Here is a 15,763-nt window from a genome sequence, read left to right as displayed (position 1 = left end):
GAACCTTCCATCCTCGCCGTCAACAAGCGAACATATTCTTTCTCGAGATAATTGGCCTTCGGGCCTGAGAGCAAGATGGACGAAGGATCAATGCCTGGTGCGTTCCCTGCTGAGGTACACCAAGCCGTTCCTGCAAACAGGACACCGAAGAGGCGGTTCGTCGGGCGGAGAACCGCAGATGCGCAGGCGAAACAGAGGCAAAATGAGAACTCGTCGGTCGAGGAGACGACTGCTGTGGTTCCAAAAGGTAGGGCAACTGGTATCATCGATGCAAGATCGAAAATTAACATGGCATAGTCCCAAGAAAGACTCCACGCGCCCTGAACCAGGTACCTGCAGAGATCCTCGATGACCCCGACATCCAGGCCGCTATAGCCCTACTGCCTCACAATTACAGCTTCGAGATACCCAAGACGATCCATCGCATCCGAACGCTAGAAGCGAAGAGAGTTGCTTTGCAATTTCCTGAAGGCCTGCTCATGTTCGCCACGACGATATCGGATATCCTTACACAATTCTGTCCCGGCGCGGAGACATTGATCATGGGAGATGTTACATACGGAGCGTGCTGCATCGATGACTACACTGCAAGAGCGCTGGGATGTGATCTTTTGGTTCACTATGCGCACAGCTGCTTGATACCAGTCTCGACCACCAAGATTGCCACCCTCTACATCTTCGTAGACATATCGATCGATATCAAGCATCTAGTGAGCACGTTATCCCGAAATATTTCGCCAGGAAAGACAATCGCCATGGTGGGCACAATTCAGTTCAATGCGACTCTGCATACTATCAGGCCAGCCCTGGAAGCGGAAGGCTTGAAGCTGGTCGTGCCACAGGTCATGCCGCTGAGTAAGGGCGAAGTTCTGGGTTGTACTGCGCCTAAGATCTCCCAAGATGCAAACGTCGACCTGATACTTTATCTTGGTGACGGTCGCTTTCACCTTGAAGCTGCGATGATCGCGAATCCTGACATGCCAGCATATCGCTACGATCCTTATTCGCGGAAGCTGACTAGGGAGACTTATTCCCATGATGAAATGCTGGATATGCGGTCATCCGCGATTCAAACGGCAAAGAAGGCGAAGAAATGGGGCTTGATACTTGGTGCTCTGGGCAGACAAGGCAACCCGCATACACTGACTATGATTCAAAACTACCTCACGAAGCAAGGTATTCCGTACGTCAATCTCCTGCTTAGCGAGATTTTCCCCGGGAAACTGGCGCTCTTCGAAGATGTGGATTGTTGGGTTCAGATTGCATGTCCCCGGTTGAGTATAGACTGGGGTTACGCTTTCCCTCGGCCATTACTTACTCCTTACGAAGCTCTTGTGGTGCTGGGTGCTCAACAAGGATGGGAAGCTGAAGGAAGCACGTACCCAATGGATTTCTATGCCAATCATGGGTTGGGAAGGACTACGGAAAAGCTCGCCACACAGGTGGGCGTCACTGCTTGAGATCATCGGAATGCGGGCGAGCATTGTATCGTCCGCGTCCACATCCAGCAATTGCTGCTCATCACACGTTGCGGTCAGAGTCGTAGAACTCATCTGAGCAACATACCCAACGACGGCCAGGATATGTCCCAGCGCATCACTGCAATCGCCCAGTCACTGTCATATATTGATGTAGCTGATTGGATTCTAGAAGGAAGCCGCTTCGATGGGTTGGCAGGATTGCCATGTTTGCCGGGAAACGGGCTGGATGCGCTCCAAAGGGGGACAGTTTGGAAAGGACAGTGCTGTTGGAGAGGTCTCACACCCAAGTGGTGATGTGAACTCACATTGAAGAGACACGAACATCACCTAAACCACTGGTACAGTCCATGACTTTATGGTTCATGGTGCCTACCATCCTCGATATGGAGGACAACCGGGGAAGGTGGCTGGCTGCTGCCATTGCCACAGTGAAAGAGTGCTCTGCTGTCAGTCAGTCACAGCAGCATAATACGGGTATTAAAAAGGTTTCCGTTGTTCATTTTTCCGTCCTCTATGAATTACAAAAAGTAGTGTGATCCTCGTTGATAGTTCCCATGACGATGCTGAATGGTTCAGTAGCGAAGCTGTCCGGCCGTGCCAGGCTTTCCATAATGAACATATTGCCGAGGTTTTGCCATGCTGTCAAGTAACAACGACTTGTCCTTCTCGTGCTTGTCCCCCTTACCCATTCATTTCGGACCTCACAATCTCGTAACACTCACTCATCGAACCGCCCTATAGGCCGTGGTATGCCTTCGGATATCCATGTAGTTGTCCGCTTCCAAGACCAATCTGTATTTGCAGGTGAACAGCTTCGATGCACAATCACCTTCAAGAATGTCGCCAATTTACCAGAACCCGTCAGTCCCGGGTATTCGAGGCGGCGCAGCAGCAGGAGGCAAAGTATAAGCCAGCTTGCAGCTCAGTCGACGAGAAATCATTGCCTTCAGAGACTCAGTCAAAATGGCCACCAGAATGACTCTGCTGCCGAGCCACATGGTCGATATCGAGCTACTGCGTCATTACAGACCACGGTGCCAGTAACAGACTCCCTGGACCCCACTGGACGCCCTGCTCCCAAGCAAAGATCGGTATCAATCATATCAGTGAACTCTCCGATACCGACGGGCGACCAGGTCAATGCGACTAGCGGCAGCTGGGCAACGCAACAGAGACTGAGCCATCAACGATCCTCAACGGTACAAAGTATCTATGGTAAGATTCTGAATGCCGCAATACCACCCCATACCTTGTAGCTAATGACCGCTAGACTCTCGACAAACAACCCACCTCAGCCCAATATCACCTGGTGGCTCGCCTCATCCATCAAGAAAGGGCCGACGTAATGGCGGCGCAAATGGTAGTCGTGAATCAACACCCGATTTCAGCTTTCCCCCGCCAGCCGGAAACCATTCTTCGGACCCAACTACAGGCGAGGCTTCGCTCGGACAACGGCTTCAAGAGCCCGCAATCCGAGTCACATCCAGAACAAACCAGGTGGCTAGTGAACGAAGTAGTGGCGACTTCTACTCACTCAGCAATCACTCACAGGAAACTCTTATGTCTGAGCAACAGTCTGTCATGTCCGATCACAGGCCAACACCAACCTTCTCCCTCCCTCTTCCACGCAGACCAACAGCAGTAAGAGCGCCACAGAAGCCGCGGGCCGTCAGCCTCCTCATGGGATATGTACAATTCAATGCAACTTTCACGCTCGACGCATCGCTGATTGACCAGTCTCAATTTGAGGAAGTCAAAAGTAAAGGCTTTCTAGGTGGGCAGGCGGGTGGTGGCGTGGTCGGAGTCAAAAGGCCCCGGCCCAACAGTGGCTTTCTGGGGAGTTTCAACCTGAGCAACATTGGCGGATCCTTCAACAGCTTGATTGGTGGTGACGATATGAGCAGCGTGAAAGAAATGAACGCTGTCACCACATCGCGGGCAATCCCCTTACTGTCCAGTCCGCAGTCACTACTATTTGTTGACATGCATCTGGAACCTGGCGAGGAACAAAGCTATTCCTACGTCTATCCATTACCCGCTGGGTTGCCATCAAGCCACCGAGGAAAGGCCATAAAGATTTCATACAACCTGACTGTCGGTGTACAAGGTCTGCCAGGTGGTCGAGACGTACACGCGGTACGACAGGTCAATGTCCCAGTCCGTGTTTTCTCGGGAGTCAACTACGATGGAGACATTTTCGGCCATGACCTAATGCAGCCTCATGTCATTCTCCGAGATTTGGCTCGCACTAAACCAATATTCTTGCCAGAGACCAACGAAGTACCGGAGACTCCTATCGCACGATCCGACAAGAAGTTGAGTGGCGAGTTCCTGCAGTTTGTCGACAAGCTATTGGACCGTGATAGAAGGAGACAGTCGAGTAGTGGCACCATGGTGGAATCGTTCCTCAACAAACAAGATACGCAAGGCCATCGAGCATTGGAAGCCATCGACCGTGCAATACTTTACAGCAATCAGACCGTAGACAGCGAGTCGAGTCCAAACCGCTTTGAAATTACCAGGAATGGTCTACGGGTCGCCGTTATCGTCATTGACAGACCTTTGCACAGGTTGGGCGAGACCATCACCGCCGTCATCGATTTCTCAGAAGCACAAGTCCCTTGCGCCTCCCTTCGATCTACCCTGGAAACTTCGGAAAAGGTCAGTCCCTCGCTTGCAGTCAGGTCAACAGCCACTGTCAATCGAGTGACCAGACGAGTCTATGCCGCACACTCGGAGACCATTCTCTTCGCCAAACGAGCCACATTCGCACCGAGTATCCCTGCAACCGCAACACCAACGTTCGTGACCAGTGGCATCAATCTAGACTGGAGTCTTCGATTTGAGTTCGGGACCATCAAGCCCATGGAGAACGAAGAAGGCGAAAGTAAGCCTGTCACGGATCTGCTTGAGGAGGTGACCAAGGACGAACGTGGGGCGATCAATGTCGCGGTGGAGAACTTGGAGTGTGAGACGTTTGAGGCGGTCATTCCCATAACCGTGTATGGTGATCTTGTCCCAGACGGGGGAACAGGCGAGGACGTCGTGGGGATTCCTATATGAGCTGTTAAGACTTATAGAGCACGAATTCCAGGACCAGAAATGTCAGGTATGCTACCAGCATCGCCGCTCCGATCAACCTGTGTGACCCCACCATGATGACCAGCGCAAGGACGGCTGAAGACGCCCATAACCATATCATCTCGTGGGTATAACTGGATCGGATACTGAGATTGGGGGAGCCCAAAATGGTAACTCCCAGACACAGTGTCAACAAGAAGATGTTGCTTCCGACCGTGTTGGCGACCAGTATTCCAGGGTGGCCACGTGCTCCGCTGACCACGGCAACGAATTTCTCTGGCAATGTGGTTGCGAGGGACAAGAGTGTGGCTCCAAACACACTCTCTGAGATTTCGAACCTGGCAGCCAGCAACCCCGAGGAGTGCGAGAGGATGTAACCGCTCATTGAGAGGGCGATGAACCCGACGAGGAGTTTTGCAAGGTCCCAGATAATCCGACGTTGTTGCCGTCTCCTTTGGCGTAGAAGCGTGACTGACTCATCTGGGTCTGCGCCTTCGTCGCGCTGATCATCGGTAGTGCCTGAGTTGCCGGCAACTTCGTCTGGCTCGTGTTCGATGGTGCTAGACTCGCTGTCTGAGTCTGAATCCGAATCCGAGTCCGAATCTTCTGGCGCGGCCAGAATCCCACGGTAAATCGACCATCCCACTGCAGCGACATAAATACCAAATGCTACCACAAGCACCACTCCGATCGGCTTCGTGGAAACCTGACCGAGTGCCCAGACGAGCACTACCGCTGTCGTCACGGCGAAGAGCACGATGGCGTACCTTTTCGCACTGGCGTCGAATTTGACGACTCCGCTTTGGACGAGAATGCCGAGTGAGAAAGCGCCGAGAATATTCCCGATACAGCTACCCAGGACGTTTCCCAGGGCTAGACGTGGGCGATTTTGAATCAGTGCGGCGACCACGACGAAGAGTTCTTCCCACTCGGCGCCCGCGGTGAGGAGGGAGATGAGTGTTTCGGAGACCCGGAGGCGGTGCGCGAGGCGGGCTGTGGAGTTGATGAATAGGGATGTGCTGTGTTCGAGGGTGTAGAGACTGAGGAGGAATGTGCATAGAGGGTAGACAAGAGCATTGGTGTCGGTGTCTGTAGATATTGTTGTTTTTGTTTCCGTCATGGTTGGCTTCGAGTGCCAGTGGTATGCTATGGAGAGCTTTGTGGAACAGTGAAACCGCACCTTCGTAGGGGCGTCCTAAACTGCCCCTCATTTGTTTTCGACAATCGATTGCGAGTTTGCTTGTATTCGGTCTCAGGCTTGGTGACATGTCGTTGGCAACACATGACGTAGGTACAGTACAGTAAGCAGCTCAAAGGGAAGACGTGAATAATTGGTTAAACCCTTACAGGCGCGGAGTGGCTCCCTAGCCAGTCTCATGTTTCAACGCAACATCGAGGACACCTAAATTTGCATGTCTATCGATTGCCTTCTTACAGTTGTTACACTCTCTATGTTGAACGCTACAGGCTTCTCACTTGGATTGACGTGATAAATGCTCGCAATGTTCCTGTACGACCTCGGGTTGGAGTTCACCAGGCCACTCTCCGGGCGTAACGAGGCTCTCGGAGAAGTTGGACAGTCCTCCGCACTCGGTACTGCACGCCATTAGTGGCACCAACAGGCTAGGGAGGCTAGGTCGTACCCGTCTCTAAAGCGTGCCTGAAACTCCTTTTGGCCTTCGACATGAACGAGAAAGTCAAACACGCCTCACTTCAGATGGTGCAACCAGCTACGCATTTGATATTTCGACGGCGCGAGTGAAGAAGGACCCTGAGCCTCACCGTGTTTTGGCGCCATTCCAGCAAAGCAAGCATAGGCGTTCATGGCCGAACAAGGAAAAAGAGGGTTCAAGCTACCCATAGGTGCATGGGACAGCCACATCCATATCATTGATGAAGTCAGTATTTCTATGTCTCCTCACATATGGCTCTTCTCAGTCTTCTGCTGCTGACGCCCTTACAGGACCATTGGAAAATCAATGACGATGCACCCTTTCACCCGAAACAGGCCAACCTGGACCAGCTGCTGGCATTCGAGCGTACGCTGGGAATAGACCACGTCTGCGTCGTGGCCATGTCGGTTTACATGACCGACAACCGCTGTAACATGGACGGTTTACGTCGTCTCAAGGGCAAGGGTAGGGGTGTCGCCATCATCGACCCGGACACCGTCACCGACGAGGAGTTGGACGAGATGCACTCGGTCGGGTTCCGTGGGGTGAGAATTAACCTACGCACGAGATCCCAGGCCTACGGTCCGCATGTCTGGGGTGAGGTCCTCCCAAAATATGTGGCGAGGCTGCGCAGACTGAAAAGCTGGGTCGTTCAGATTTTTGTGTCGATGGACCAGATCCAACACATCGCGCCACACGTCCCCGGCTTGTTACAGGCGGGTCTCAAGGTCGTCTTTGACCACGTCGGCCATCCGGAGGCTGGCGGATCACCAATATCTCAACCGGGTTGCAAGGAACTTTACGATTTGTTGTCGAACCACAAACAAGTCTACATCAAACTCAGTGGACTCTACAGGCTCCCCGAGGTTCCCGACCTTGATACGCACGTCCGCCACCTGCTCGAAATCGCCCCCGACCAAATCGTCTGGGCCAGCGACTGGCCGCACACGGCAGGGCCAGAGTTCAACCCCGGAGGCAACCCGCAGGCAGTGCAGGACTTCATGGTTGTGGACATTCTCGGTTTCATCAAACAGTGCGTCGAGCGGTGCCAGGGTGACCCCGAGCTCATCCACAAGATCTGGGTGGACAACCCGAGACGACTCTGGGACTATCATGATGGAGATTAAAGACACCAGCAACGAGCCAGACGAAGTAGAGTCACCGTTCACTTGTATGTGTCAGTGTATGTGGAGTGCCCTCGGAAAGCATGTAGCTCCCCCAGGACTCCTCTGATCTGCTGCGGTTTCTATCAGCTTCACATAAGATACCGCATCTATGAGTACCGGAACTCGGCACATCTGTCGAGGATATCCTAATAGCACACGTTTCATGCTCATCGATTTGACAAACAATCACGCAGCTGAGGGTCTAGTCATGCCACTAGCATGAATGCAGGGAGAGACACTAGCAGTCAAAAGTCGTTAGGTGAGGGTCATTCTCACCCTTCGACCTACTCGGGCATACACATCACTGGTTTACTTCCAGGCCGAGGATCGGCTCACGGCACCGACGAAAAGAAGTTCTTGCGGTCACAAGAGCGGAGGAGGGGCTCCCATGGGGGGATTGGGGAGGGATATGCAGTGGGAATAACCTATTCAGGTAGGCCGCGAGGTCACCAGTTATACCCCATTGGCGGAGAAACCCCATGGAGCCCAAGCGCTAACCCTCCCAAGAGCGCCCGACGAGGAATAGAATTGTACACAGTATATAGAGTTCTGGTGCAGGACGCTTTCTCAGTGGTGAATCCGGAACCCTGCCGGGAGAGATCTTATTGAAGAATTCGGAGTTGGAGATGAGTCCCAAGTGCAAAGAACAACCCAACTGGCAATTGATCTACTCAACTCTGATCGACCATATTTAAGCCGTGGACCATCCCACGATTCATGGCCATGGTCCTTCGCTCCTGAGGCAGGCTTTTCTTCACACTCCCTTTTTGGATTTTCACGCCTGAGACGTTGGGCTTTTCAAACAAATACAATGGGCATCAAGCAGAATCTCAAACTGTGGGAGAACCACGTCACCTACATCAATGAAGATGGGTTCGAGGTGTCCAAGATTGTGCCGAGGAAACTTCCTCCCGCACCGTGGAAGATTGTCGCCCGGCGTTTCGAGCCTGGGTGTTTTTCATAGTTGGTCTGTAAGTATCAGTGGTAAACGATTGTGACCGGGTTGTTTCTGACATGTACAGCGCCGCCTGGGCTGCCGATGGCTTCGACTACAACTCAGTGAATCTGGTGGCGACCGAGTTGTCGGTCGCCTACAACGAGAACCTCACACACATTACTTTGTCCGTCACGCTGACTCTGGTGGTGCGCGCCTTTGGCGCCGTCATCTTTGGTATTTTGGCCGACATGTTCGGACGAAAATGGGTCATGGTGGCCAACCTCTGGATTTTGGCCGTGCTCCAAATCGGCACCGCCGAGGGCAAGACTTTCGGGGCGTTTGTGGGCGTCCGCACCATCTTTGGTATTTGTATGGGTGGCATCTACGGTCCGGCTGCGGCCATCGCCATGGAGAATATGCCAGTGGAGGCAAGAGGACTGTTCTCGGGGATCCTGCAAAATGGTTATGCCATGGGATATGTCCTGGCCGCCATGGTCACCATCGTCGGCATGCCCGACACCACATACGGATACAGGGTGGTGTTTTACGCCGGTGCAGGCTTCTCGGCCGTCGTGACCATCATCATCATGTGCATCCCGGAGTCGGCCATTTTCGCCAAAGGGTTGATCGAGGGCAACGACGGCATGACAACGGGTATCAACCCGAAGAAGCGCGTAGCTCTGTTCTTCCGGGACGCGCGACTCGCCGCCCGCCAGAACTGGAAGATGTCTTTGTATTGTGTGCTCTTCACCTCCATCTACAACTGGATGACCCACGCGTGCCAGGACATCTACCCATCCTACCTCAAGGTTCAGAAAGGGTTCACCCCACGTCAGGCTAGTCTCGCCGCCATCCTGGGCCAGTGCGGCGCTATCATTGGGCGCCCGCTGGCAGGGTATTACTCACAATTCTTCGGTCGACGGTTGACCTCCATCGTTGGTATCTGTCTGGCCTGGGCCTTCATCCCACTCTTCACCCTGCCGACGGGCTACAGCGCGATCATGGCGGGCACTTTTTGTCTGCTGTTCTTCGTCAACGCCTCTTGGGGCATCATGCCCATTCTATTGAACGAGTACAGTCCTCCCCAGTTTCGAGCCGTCTTCCCCGGCACGGTCTACCAGTTGGGCAACATGTTCAGCGCCCCGGCGGCACAGTCGCAGACTGCGGCGGCTAGCGACTGGATCAAGAACGGCAAACCCAATTACAGCCAGGTAATGACCATATTTATGTGCGTCCTCTTCGCCTCGGCAATCGCCGTCTGCGCTTGCGGGCCCGAAAGGTTGGGTAGTCATTTCGAGGTCATCAAGCGTGCTGGCGCAGTCGAGAACCCTTCGGAAAAGGAACTCGAGCTACGCGAGAGTTTTGACTCGACTAAACCTCGCTCTCATCAATTAACAACCATAGCCGAGGATAAAGTTGCGAGCAAGGAGCAAATTGAGCTGGCTTGACGTGGCGGTTATTCGATCTGAACGTCTGCGAGTCATCGAGAATGATTCCTATGAAATTGGCATGCTAGGGTTTTCCCGGGCCATGAATGTTGGGAGTATTAGGCAGGAACGACCTACGGTCACGTGGACCAGGATTACATAGGTCTCCTGGTCATTAGGACCTTCTACCGAATACCATACATATTCAGACTCTCCTTTGCTACCCATAATGAATGGGAAGGATCATGAATCTGGCCATGTTCTGCTCTAAACTAGGGTGTGGCTATCCTAGGATGTGCCTAGTACTTGTGGAATCGCCTTCGCTGCACTCACGTTTCCACTGCCCTATAAGACGTATCTGAAGGCCTTGTTCTCCCTGTCAGTTTTGTCGAAGAAACCTTCCAATTCGCCGTCTACTGCCTGAATTTCGCCGTTGGCAAATGCCCTGTCGCGCTTCTTGTTTTCATTGGACATGTACCACCGGAGTATCAAGTTGCACAAGATCTAGAAGCCGTTGTGGTCAACGAGGGAGGTTCTCCACAGAATAGGGGGTTTGAGACTTACGCTGAGACCGAAGCAAACCAGCAGACCGGTGATAGCTGACTGATAAACAGGTGCTTGCGAGGGAAAGAATATATGTGGACCAATAAGGTTGCCAACCCCGAATGCTGCGAAGACCATGGCATTGACAAAGGATCTTTTGCTGTGACCAGCGAAGTTGGCAGCGGTGAGCGTCCAGCTGAACAGATTGGTGACTCCAAAGATGAATTGTAGCCAAGTACAACCGAGCAGAGCCCACTTATGCTCTGGAGTTCGCTTGATGAACCTGATACCGAACAATCCTGCGACGTTGGGAATGTTTGCGGCGATTGAGATCCATATGATTGTGTTAGGGATCTTGGTTGCAATGTAACCGAGGACGGGCTCAATGATAGCCACGAAACCACCTGTGGGCATCTGGAGGAGGACAGTCTGGAGGCCCGTGAATCCAAAGCCTTCAATCAGAGGAGAGGCGAATGCAGAGACACTCGAGTTACCTGCACATTTCGTTAGTCGTCGTAGAGGGGAGGGTGAATGCATCACATACAGATACCGTTGGTGATCTGAAAAGCGCAGAGAAGCCACATTTTCGGATCGACCAATGCCTCCTTGATCTGGTAAGGTTTGAGTTTCTTATCTTTGATTCCGATCTTGTTGGTAGAAATGCGATGAATGACAACCAGTTTCTGGCGGCGGGTCAACCAGCGGGTCTCAGTTGGTGTGTTGGGCACAAGGAAATAGAACACTGCGGCCCAAAGGGTCGTGAGAGCACCCACGAACTAGAGGCGGAAGTCAGAGAGAAACATGCGTTGCAAGGGACAAGGTATGCGTACCAGGAAGACAAGCTTCCAGTTGGAGATGCTGCTGTGGCTGTTGCCGATACCATAGGAGACAATTGAGAGGAAAACGACACCACTTCCAAAGGAGGACTGCCAGAAACTGTTTCGGACGGGTGTTTCCTCTCGCTTGTAGAAAGATGAGGTGATAATCATCATAGTAGGTGTGATGCCAACTTCGAGACAGCCTGAACCATGTCAGTCAATTATGAGTAAGATTCTCCTCGACCATCCTACCCAGGAGAAAGCGAAGGACAGCAAAGCCAGCGAACGAAGAGGCGACGCAGCACATCAAGGTCAAGAAACCCCATAAGAAGATGAGGATGGCTGTATAAAGTCCAACAGGCAGTTTCTGAAGCAACAGGGTCGAAGGATATGCCCACTAAACCAGCATGGTAAGTCCCGTGAGAAATCATCTAGGCTGACCACACCACTCACAAAGAGGTAGCCAAAGTAGTATATACTGGCTAGCCAGTTGTAGTCAGAGGCATCCATCCCAGTGTCTTCCAAGACACCATATGCATATGCATATCCTAGGACAGCATTGTCCAAGAATTGGAGAGCGTAAGTGAAACAGATGACAGGCATAAGAATCCAATCACATCGACGTCGGACAGCCGCACTCTCAGCTTCGAGCTCTGCTTGAGGGATCCTTCGCATTTCCTCGAACCACCCAAGGGCGATATCGACACCTTCTGGGACGACATGTTCAATGCTGCCTTGGTCGGATGCAGTGTTGGTCTGCACAGTCGGCTCGGCACTCGTGAGAGGAATATCGGTCTTTTCCGCCATAACTTCGGATTGTGGACGAAGCGTACCACAGAACAGGATTGATAGAGCGCAAGGAGTTGTGGTGACTCTGATAGTGGACGCGAATCCAACGAGGCGACCGGTGGGTCTTTATATGTTCTGCTCCTCAAGCCGGTGAAAGGACGATCCAGACCAAAGCGCTCGAGACACTATCTCGGCTCAGCGCTATATCAAAAAGTCCCGACCACCTCAGAAGACGTGTAGATAAGCTAGGCCCTGCCACTTGCACAGAGGGAAGCCAAGATGCACAAGCAAGAAGGTACAGGCGATCCTTAGTAAAAGATGTGCGGCACGAGATACCCCTGGCCTTCCAGCCCAGCCTGCATGGCACTTCTTCAGACGCCGTATCTGTGCCGGTAACCCAGTAAGATCTTGCGAAGTTATCGAGCATACCACCTAGCTATGCATAGAAGCCTGCGTCGGGAAGTTAGTGGGCGTTGAGTGTGGTAACAGCATCGAGCTTCGCTGGTGCACGGCTCCCGTCCGAAGGCGAGGAACCAAAGGGAAATTCAGGTTGAGAGAAAGTGGGCGTGTGATGCTTAGTGCTATCAACCTGGTGGATTCACCCTTGTGTAGTAAGTCTTAGGTTGGAAGAAGTGGACCGGGTGAAGGTACAAGCGAAGACCCCCTGGCTGAGCCTCCGCAATTATCGAGAGTGCGATTGGTCCAAATGTATGTTGGGGCACGCGAGGCTATCTTGCCCGGATATCTCGCCGCCAGTTCGGTTGTACCTTCACCAGCTCCACTCCTCCCAGAACCGCACGGGAGCACTAATAACGAAACGCATACCATTTCAGTGACCGTCTGCATGGGTGGAGTAGCATCTAGACAAGGTAGTCATGAGCGCTCTTTTGGGCAAGCGATCACAGACCTCGATACAGGGTCCCTTTCTCGAGGCAACGATTGGCCCGAACAAGCTGTCTTTCGGTTTCGCGACCCCTGGCTTTTTCATGTGCTCAACGCATTCGCAACGAGGCTTGAGAGTACTGAGCTGGAAGATCATCTCATTAAATCAACGTGATGCTTGAGATCAATTGTGCTGGAACGCCGTATGAGGTGAGCAAAGATGTTCTCGTAAGATCAAAGTGTTGTATGTTGATGACCGCTCCTCGATCAACAGGTCGGATTTGAACATGGAACGAATGCTGCCTCACAGATCCACAGCACGATTCATTTTTATACAGATCTCTTTCACAAGAAATGCAATCTGAGCTGGGAAGAGGCGTGCAAAAAGGCACAAGAATATGCCCCTCATATTCATGAACACTATCCGGCCCTCGAGGCTGAGATGCGAGCTATCGCTCAAGGTGCAGGAGTGGCATACGACAACATTTTGGCTCTGAATGTTCGATCTGAACTCGTGTTCGGGGCCTCAATGGATGGCTGCACGAGTATATCGTGGAAGACAGATGACAACTGCTACCTCGGTCAGAATTGGGACGTGAGTGAACTGTGCTCCCACCACACATGACTTGACTAATTGAAGAGCCAGTGGATGGTCGAGCAAAAGCCGAATGTTGTACTCCTACAGATAGATCAACCAGGCAAGCCTGTTATTCAAATGATGACCGAGGCTGGTATGATTGGAAAGATTGGTGAGTGACAGCCTTTTTCGGAGGTTGTACCCGATTACTGAATATAGGCTGGCAGGTCTGAACTCTGCCGGGCTCGGACTCTGTGTGAACGCAATTCGATGCGCAGGAAGCGATGTTAGTAAGACTCCCATTCATCTACTGTGGCGGACGGTCCTCGAATGCACTTCGGTCTCTTCAGCAGTGCAAGCGATAGAAGCATACGGAAGTGCCGGTGCCTGCAACATGTTCATAGCGGACGGATCGAATAACATCGGGGTTGAGGTGACACACAGAACGACACAATTCCTCAAGCCTGATGCGAAGGGCCGGATATTCCACAGCAACCATATGCTTCAGCAGCATCCTGGCACAGATCTTCTCTGGCTTGGAGATACGATAGACCGTGTCAAGCGCATCGAAGAGCTTGCGAATGAACTTGACGGCGAGGTCACAGTGGATGCGATACACAAAATGCTCTGTGACGAGGACAATCATCCATGCTCGATCAACCGAGAACAGGTTGGGGAGAGTGATGCAGCAAGTGTTTTCAGCATCACTATAGATTTGTCCAAAGCCGAGGCTATAGTTTCATTTGGAAGACCGAGCAAGCCTGATCGAGTATTTCGGCTACGTCCGCGTGACATCAGGCACTGATGCATCAAGAGTCGTATACTGCGATGTAAATAGGCATTCTTTATAGGAAAGCTGACAACTTTTGATCATCCCAGAAGAGAATCTCTCCTCGCAAATCTGCAGTAGCTGAGAGAGCCAGATTGCCTATAACGGATCCTGGCTGATGAGGCTCAACAAGTCTCGGTTTGACGATGTCCATATAGACTTTGAGCTCTTGTTCACTCATGCCTGAATTGTCTGATAAACGAGTAGCTTAGCAACCAGCCGCTACACGCAAAAGACGTGTCGTGGTAAACTCACATTCGCCCCTGAAGATGCCTTGGACGAGAGGTGTGTTGACAACTCCCGGATATACACCCACAGCAGTGATATCAGCTTCTTCCAGAGTCAACGTCTTTATGACATAGTTCACTGCAGCCTTTGTTGCTCCATAAGCTCCCCAACTCGCGAATGTTGGCTTCTCCCCAGCGTCTGATGAAGTAAATATCACCTTGCCATTCTGTTTGCGAAGATGGGGAATGGCTGCGCTGAGCTATAGTCCTAAGTCAGTTTTCGATCTTGAGTTTTTCCTTGGAGATACCCATACCATCGATACCTGAGAAACAACGTTGACATTGAATATTCTCGTCCAATCTTCTGATGACACGTCACAAAGTCTTTTCACCGGTGCCATGATACCTGCATTCAAGGCAATAGCATCGAGCTTTCCCCAAGTGGCGAGCGCGACCTGAACAGCCATTCTGTTGACATCGTCTTTGCTGACGTCCCCAACTACATATCGTACCCTGTCCGCCCCAAAGGTTGCCTGACGAGCCTGCAGAGGACCTTCCGAGATATCGACAAGGACGACTTTAGTTTGCTTTTCAAGTAGTTTCTCGACAATGGCAGCCCCGATTCCCATACTGGCCCCTGTCACAATGACAACTGAGCCTTGTTTCATGGTGCTCTTGGAGTAGCAGATTTGCTGGGAGTTCGTAGTTTGTTTTTGTGGAAGGCCGATTGCTCGTGTCGGTTCAATATCAGCCTTCACGTCTGCTTCAAGTGAATTTGAATGTCGTCCAAGGTGCCAGAGGCTGATACGGTCTCTGCGGGGTCTCTCTATCTCAGTGGGTGGGCTCTTGCCTAGATACAAGCTTGTGTCTTGATGATAGAGTGAACTCGAATAGTTCGCAATACCAATCCCGCCAGATCATGTCTTGGGCTGGTGTCGATAGTACTGGCGTTGTCCCACTTACAACCTTGTTAGGACGGCTTCGAACTCAAACGGATCCAGGGAGTGAGGCCTCGCTTGTACCTGCGTGGGAGCATTGAAGACACTACGCTCGTGCATACTTAGCGGTAAATCATCCTTATCTTGCATAGCTAGTCCTGAGTATGGAGCCTCTCAGTACTTTCATCTTCGATTTCGTGGACCTTGAAGCACTGGTCGTCCACGTGAGGTGGAGAACTTGCTCAACATCGGCTGTACCTTCACAGCCACCTCTCAAGACATCGATGAGGATCTAAAGTGCCAACATAACCCCACCGAGACAGATACTGCGATCGTTATCTTCGGAAACCTGATCTCCACGGCTCCAGTCATCCTATTTGATCAAGCAGATAGAT

At 52.0% G+C, this 15,763-nt stretch overlaps 8 protein-coding genes across 8 annotated transcripts; 5 read left to right on the top strand and 3 right to left on the bottom strand.

Moving 5' to 3' along the window:
- The first annotated feature begins 12 nt into the window (after positions 1-12).
- Positions 13-1,644, top strand: EDD37DRAFT_320339 (diphthamide biosynthesis protein 1). The gene is made up of 2 exons (XM_062811439.1): positions 13-247; positions 298-1,644. Exons 1-2 carry the CDS (start codon positions 76-78, stop codon positions 1,458-1,460), a joined length of 1,335 nt encoding a protein of 444 aa, XP_062671764.1. The 5' UTR covers positions 13-75; the 3' UTR covers positions 1,461-1,644.
- Positions 1,645-2,230: 586 nt separating this feature from the next.
- EDD37DRAFT_656915 (Rgp1-domain-containing protein) lies at positions 2,231-4,544 on the top strand (the record flags this gene model as incomplete). Its single annotated transcript, XM_062818863.1, has 2 exons — positions 2,231-2,696; positions 2,752-4,544. The coding sequence occupies 2 exons, from the start codon at positions 2,231-2,233 to the stop codon at positions 4,542-4,544; spliced, it is 2,259 nt and encodes a 752-aa protein (XP_062671763.1).
- A 4-nt stretch (positions 4,545-4,548) lies between these two features.
- EDD37DRAFT_607465 (uncharacterized protein) lies at positions 4,549-5,682 on the bottom strand (the record flags this gene model as incomplete). The annotated part of the gene is made up of 1 exon (XM_062814973.1): positions 4,549-5,682. One exon carries the CDS (start codon positions 5,680-5,682, stop codon positions 4,549-4,551), a length of 1,134 nt encoding a protein of 377 aa, XP_062671762.1.
- Positions 5,683-6,251: 569 nt separating this feature from the next.
- On the top strand, positions 6,252-7,491 carry EDD37DRAFT_320329 (uncharacterized protein). The gene is made up of 2 exons (XM_062811438.1): positions 6,252-6,460; positions 6,526-7,491. The coding sequence occupies exons 1-2, from the start codon at positions 6,386-6,388 to the stop codon at positions 7,360-7,362; spliced, it is 912 nt and encodes a 303-aa protein (XP_062671761.1). The 5' UTR covers positions 6,252-6,385; the 3' UTR covers positions 7,363-7,491.
- A 722-nt stretch (positions 7,492-8,213) lies between these two features.
- EDD37DRAFT_320326 (major facilitator superfamily domain-containing protein) lies at positions 8,214-9,978 on the top strand. The gene has a single exon (XM_062811437.1). It carries the CDS (start codon positions 8,416-8,418, stop codon positions 9,784-9,786), a length of 1,371 nt encoding a protein of 456 aa, XP_062671760.1. The 5' UTR covers positions 8,214-8,415; the 3' UTR covers positions 9,787-9,978.
- A 31-nt stretch (positions 9,979-10,009) lies between these two features.
- Positions 10,010-12,356, bottom strand: EDD37DRAFT_692880 (MFS transporter). The gene is made up of 6 exons (XM_062820054.1): positions 11,580-12,356; positions 11,379-11,523; positions 11,139-11,329; positions 10,853-11,084; positions 10,330-10,802; positions 10,010-10,269 (listed from the first exon to the last, which is right to left on the bottom strand). The coding sequence occupies exons 1-6, from the start codon at positions 11,931-11,933 to the stop codon at positions 10,111-10,113; spliced, it is 1,554 nt and encodes a 517-aa protein (XP_062671759.1). The 5' UTR covers positions 11,934-12,356; the 3' UTR covers positions 10,010-10,110.
- Positions 12,357-12,910: 554 nt separating this feature from the next.
- Positions 12,911-14,179, top strand: EDD37DRAFT_685969 (isopenicillin-N N-acyltransferase; the record flags this gene model as incomplete). Its single annotated transcript, XM_062819907.1, has 4 exons — positions 12,911-13,007; positions 13,072-13,392; positions 13,444-13,546; positions 13,602-14,179. The coding sequence occupies exons 1-4, from the start codon at positions 12,972-12,974 to the stop codon at positions 14,177-14,179; spliced, it is 1,038 nt and encodes a 345-aa protein (XP_062671758.1). The 5' UTR covers positions 12,911-12,971.
- A 40-nt stretch (positions 14,180-14,219) lies between these two features.
- On the bottom strand, positions 14,220-15,098 carry EDD37DRAFT_664213 (uncharacterized protein; the record flags this gene model as incomplete). Its single annotated transcript, XM_062819218.1, has 3 exons — positions 14,220-14,395; positions 14,459-14,690; positions 14,745-15,098. 3 exons carry the CDS (start codon positions 15,096-15,098, stop codon positions 14,220-14,222), a joined length of 762 nt encoding a protein of 253 aa, XP_062671757.1.
- Between the last annotated feature and the right edge of the window lie 665 nt (positions 15,099-15,763).

Source organism: Exophiala viscosa (assembly GCF_022695815.1).
Source record: "Exophiala viscosa unplaced genomic scaffold EDD37scaffold_3, whole genome shotgun sequence".
Taxonomy (NCBI): Eukaryota; Fungi; Ascomycota; class Eurotiomycetes; order Chaetothyriales; family Herpotrichiellaceae; genus Exophiala; species Exophiala viscosa.
Note: the sequence above shows the minus strand (reverse complement) of the source record. Positions and strands in the feature narration are given on the sequence as shown.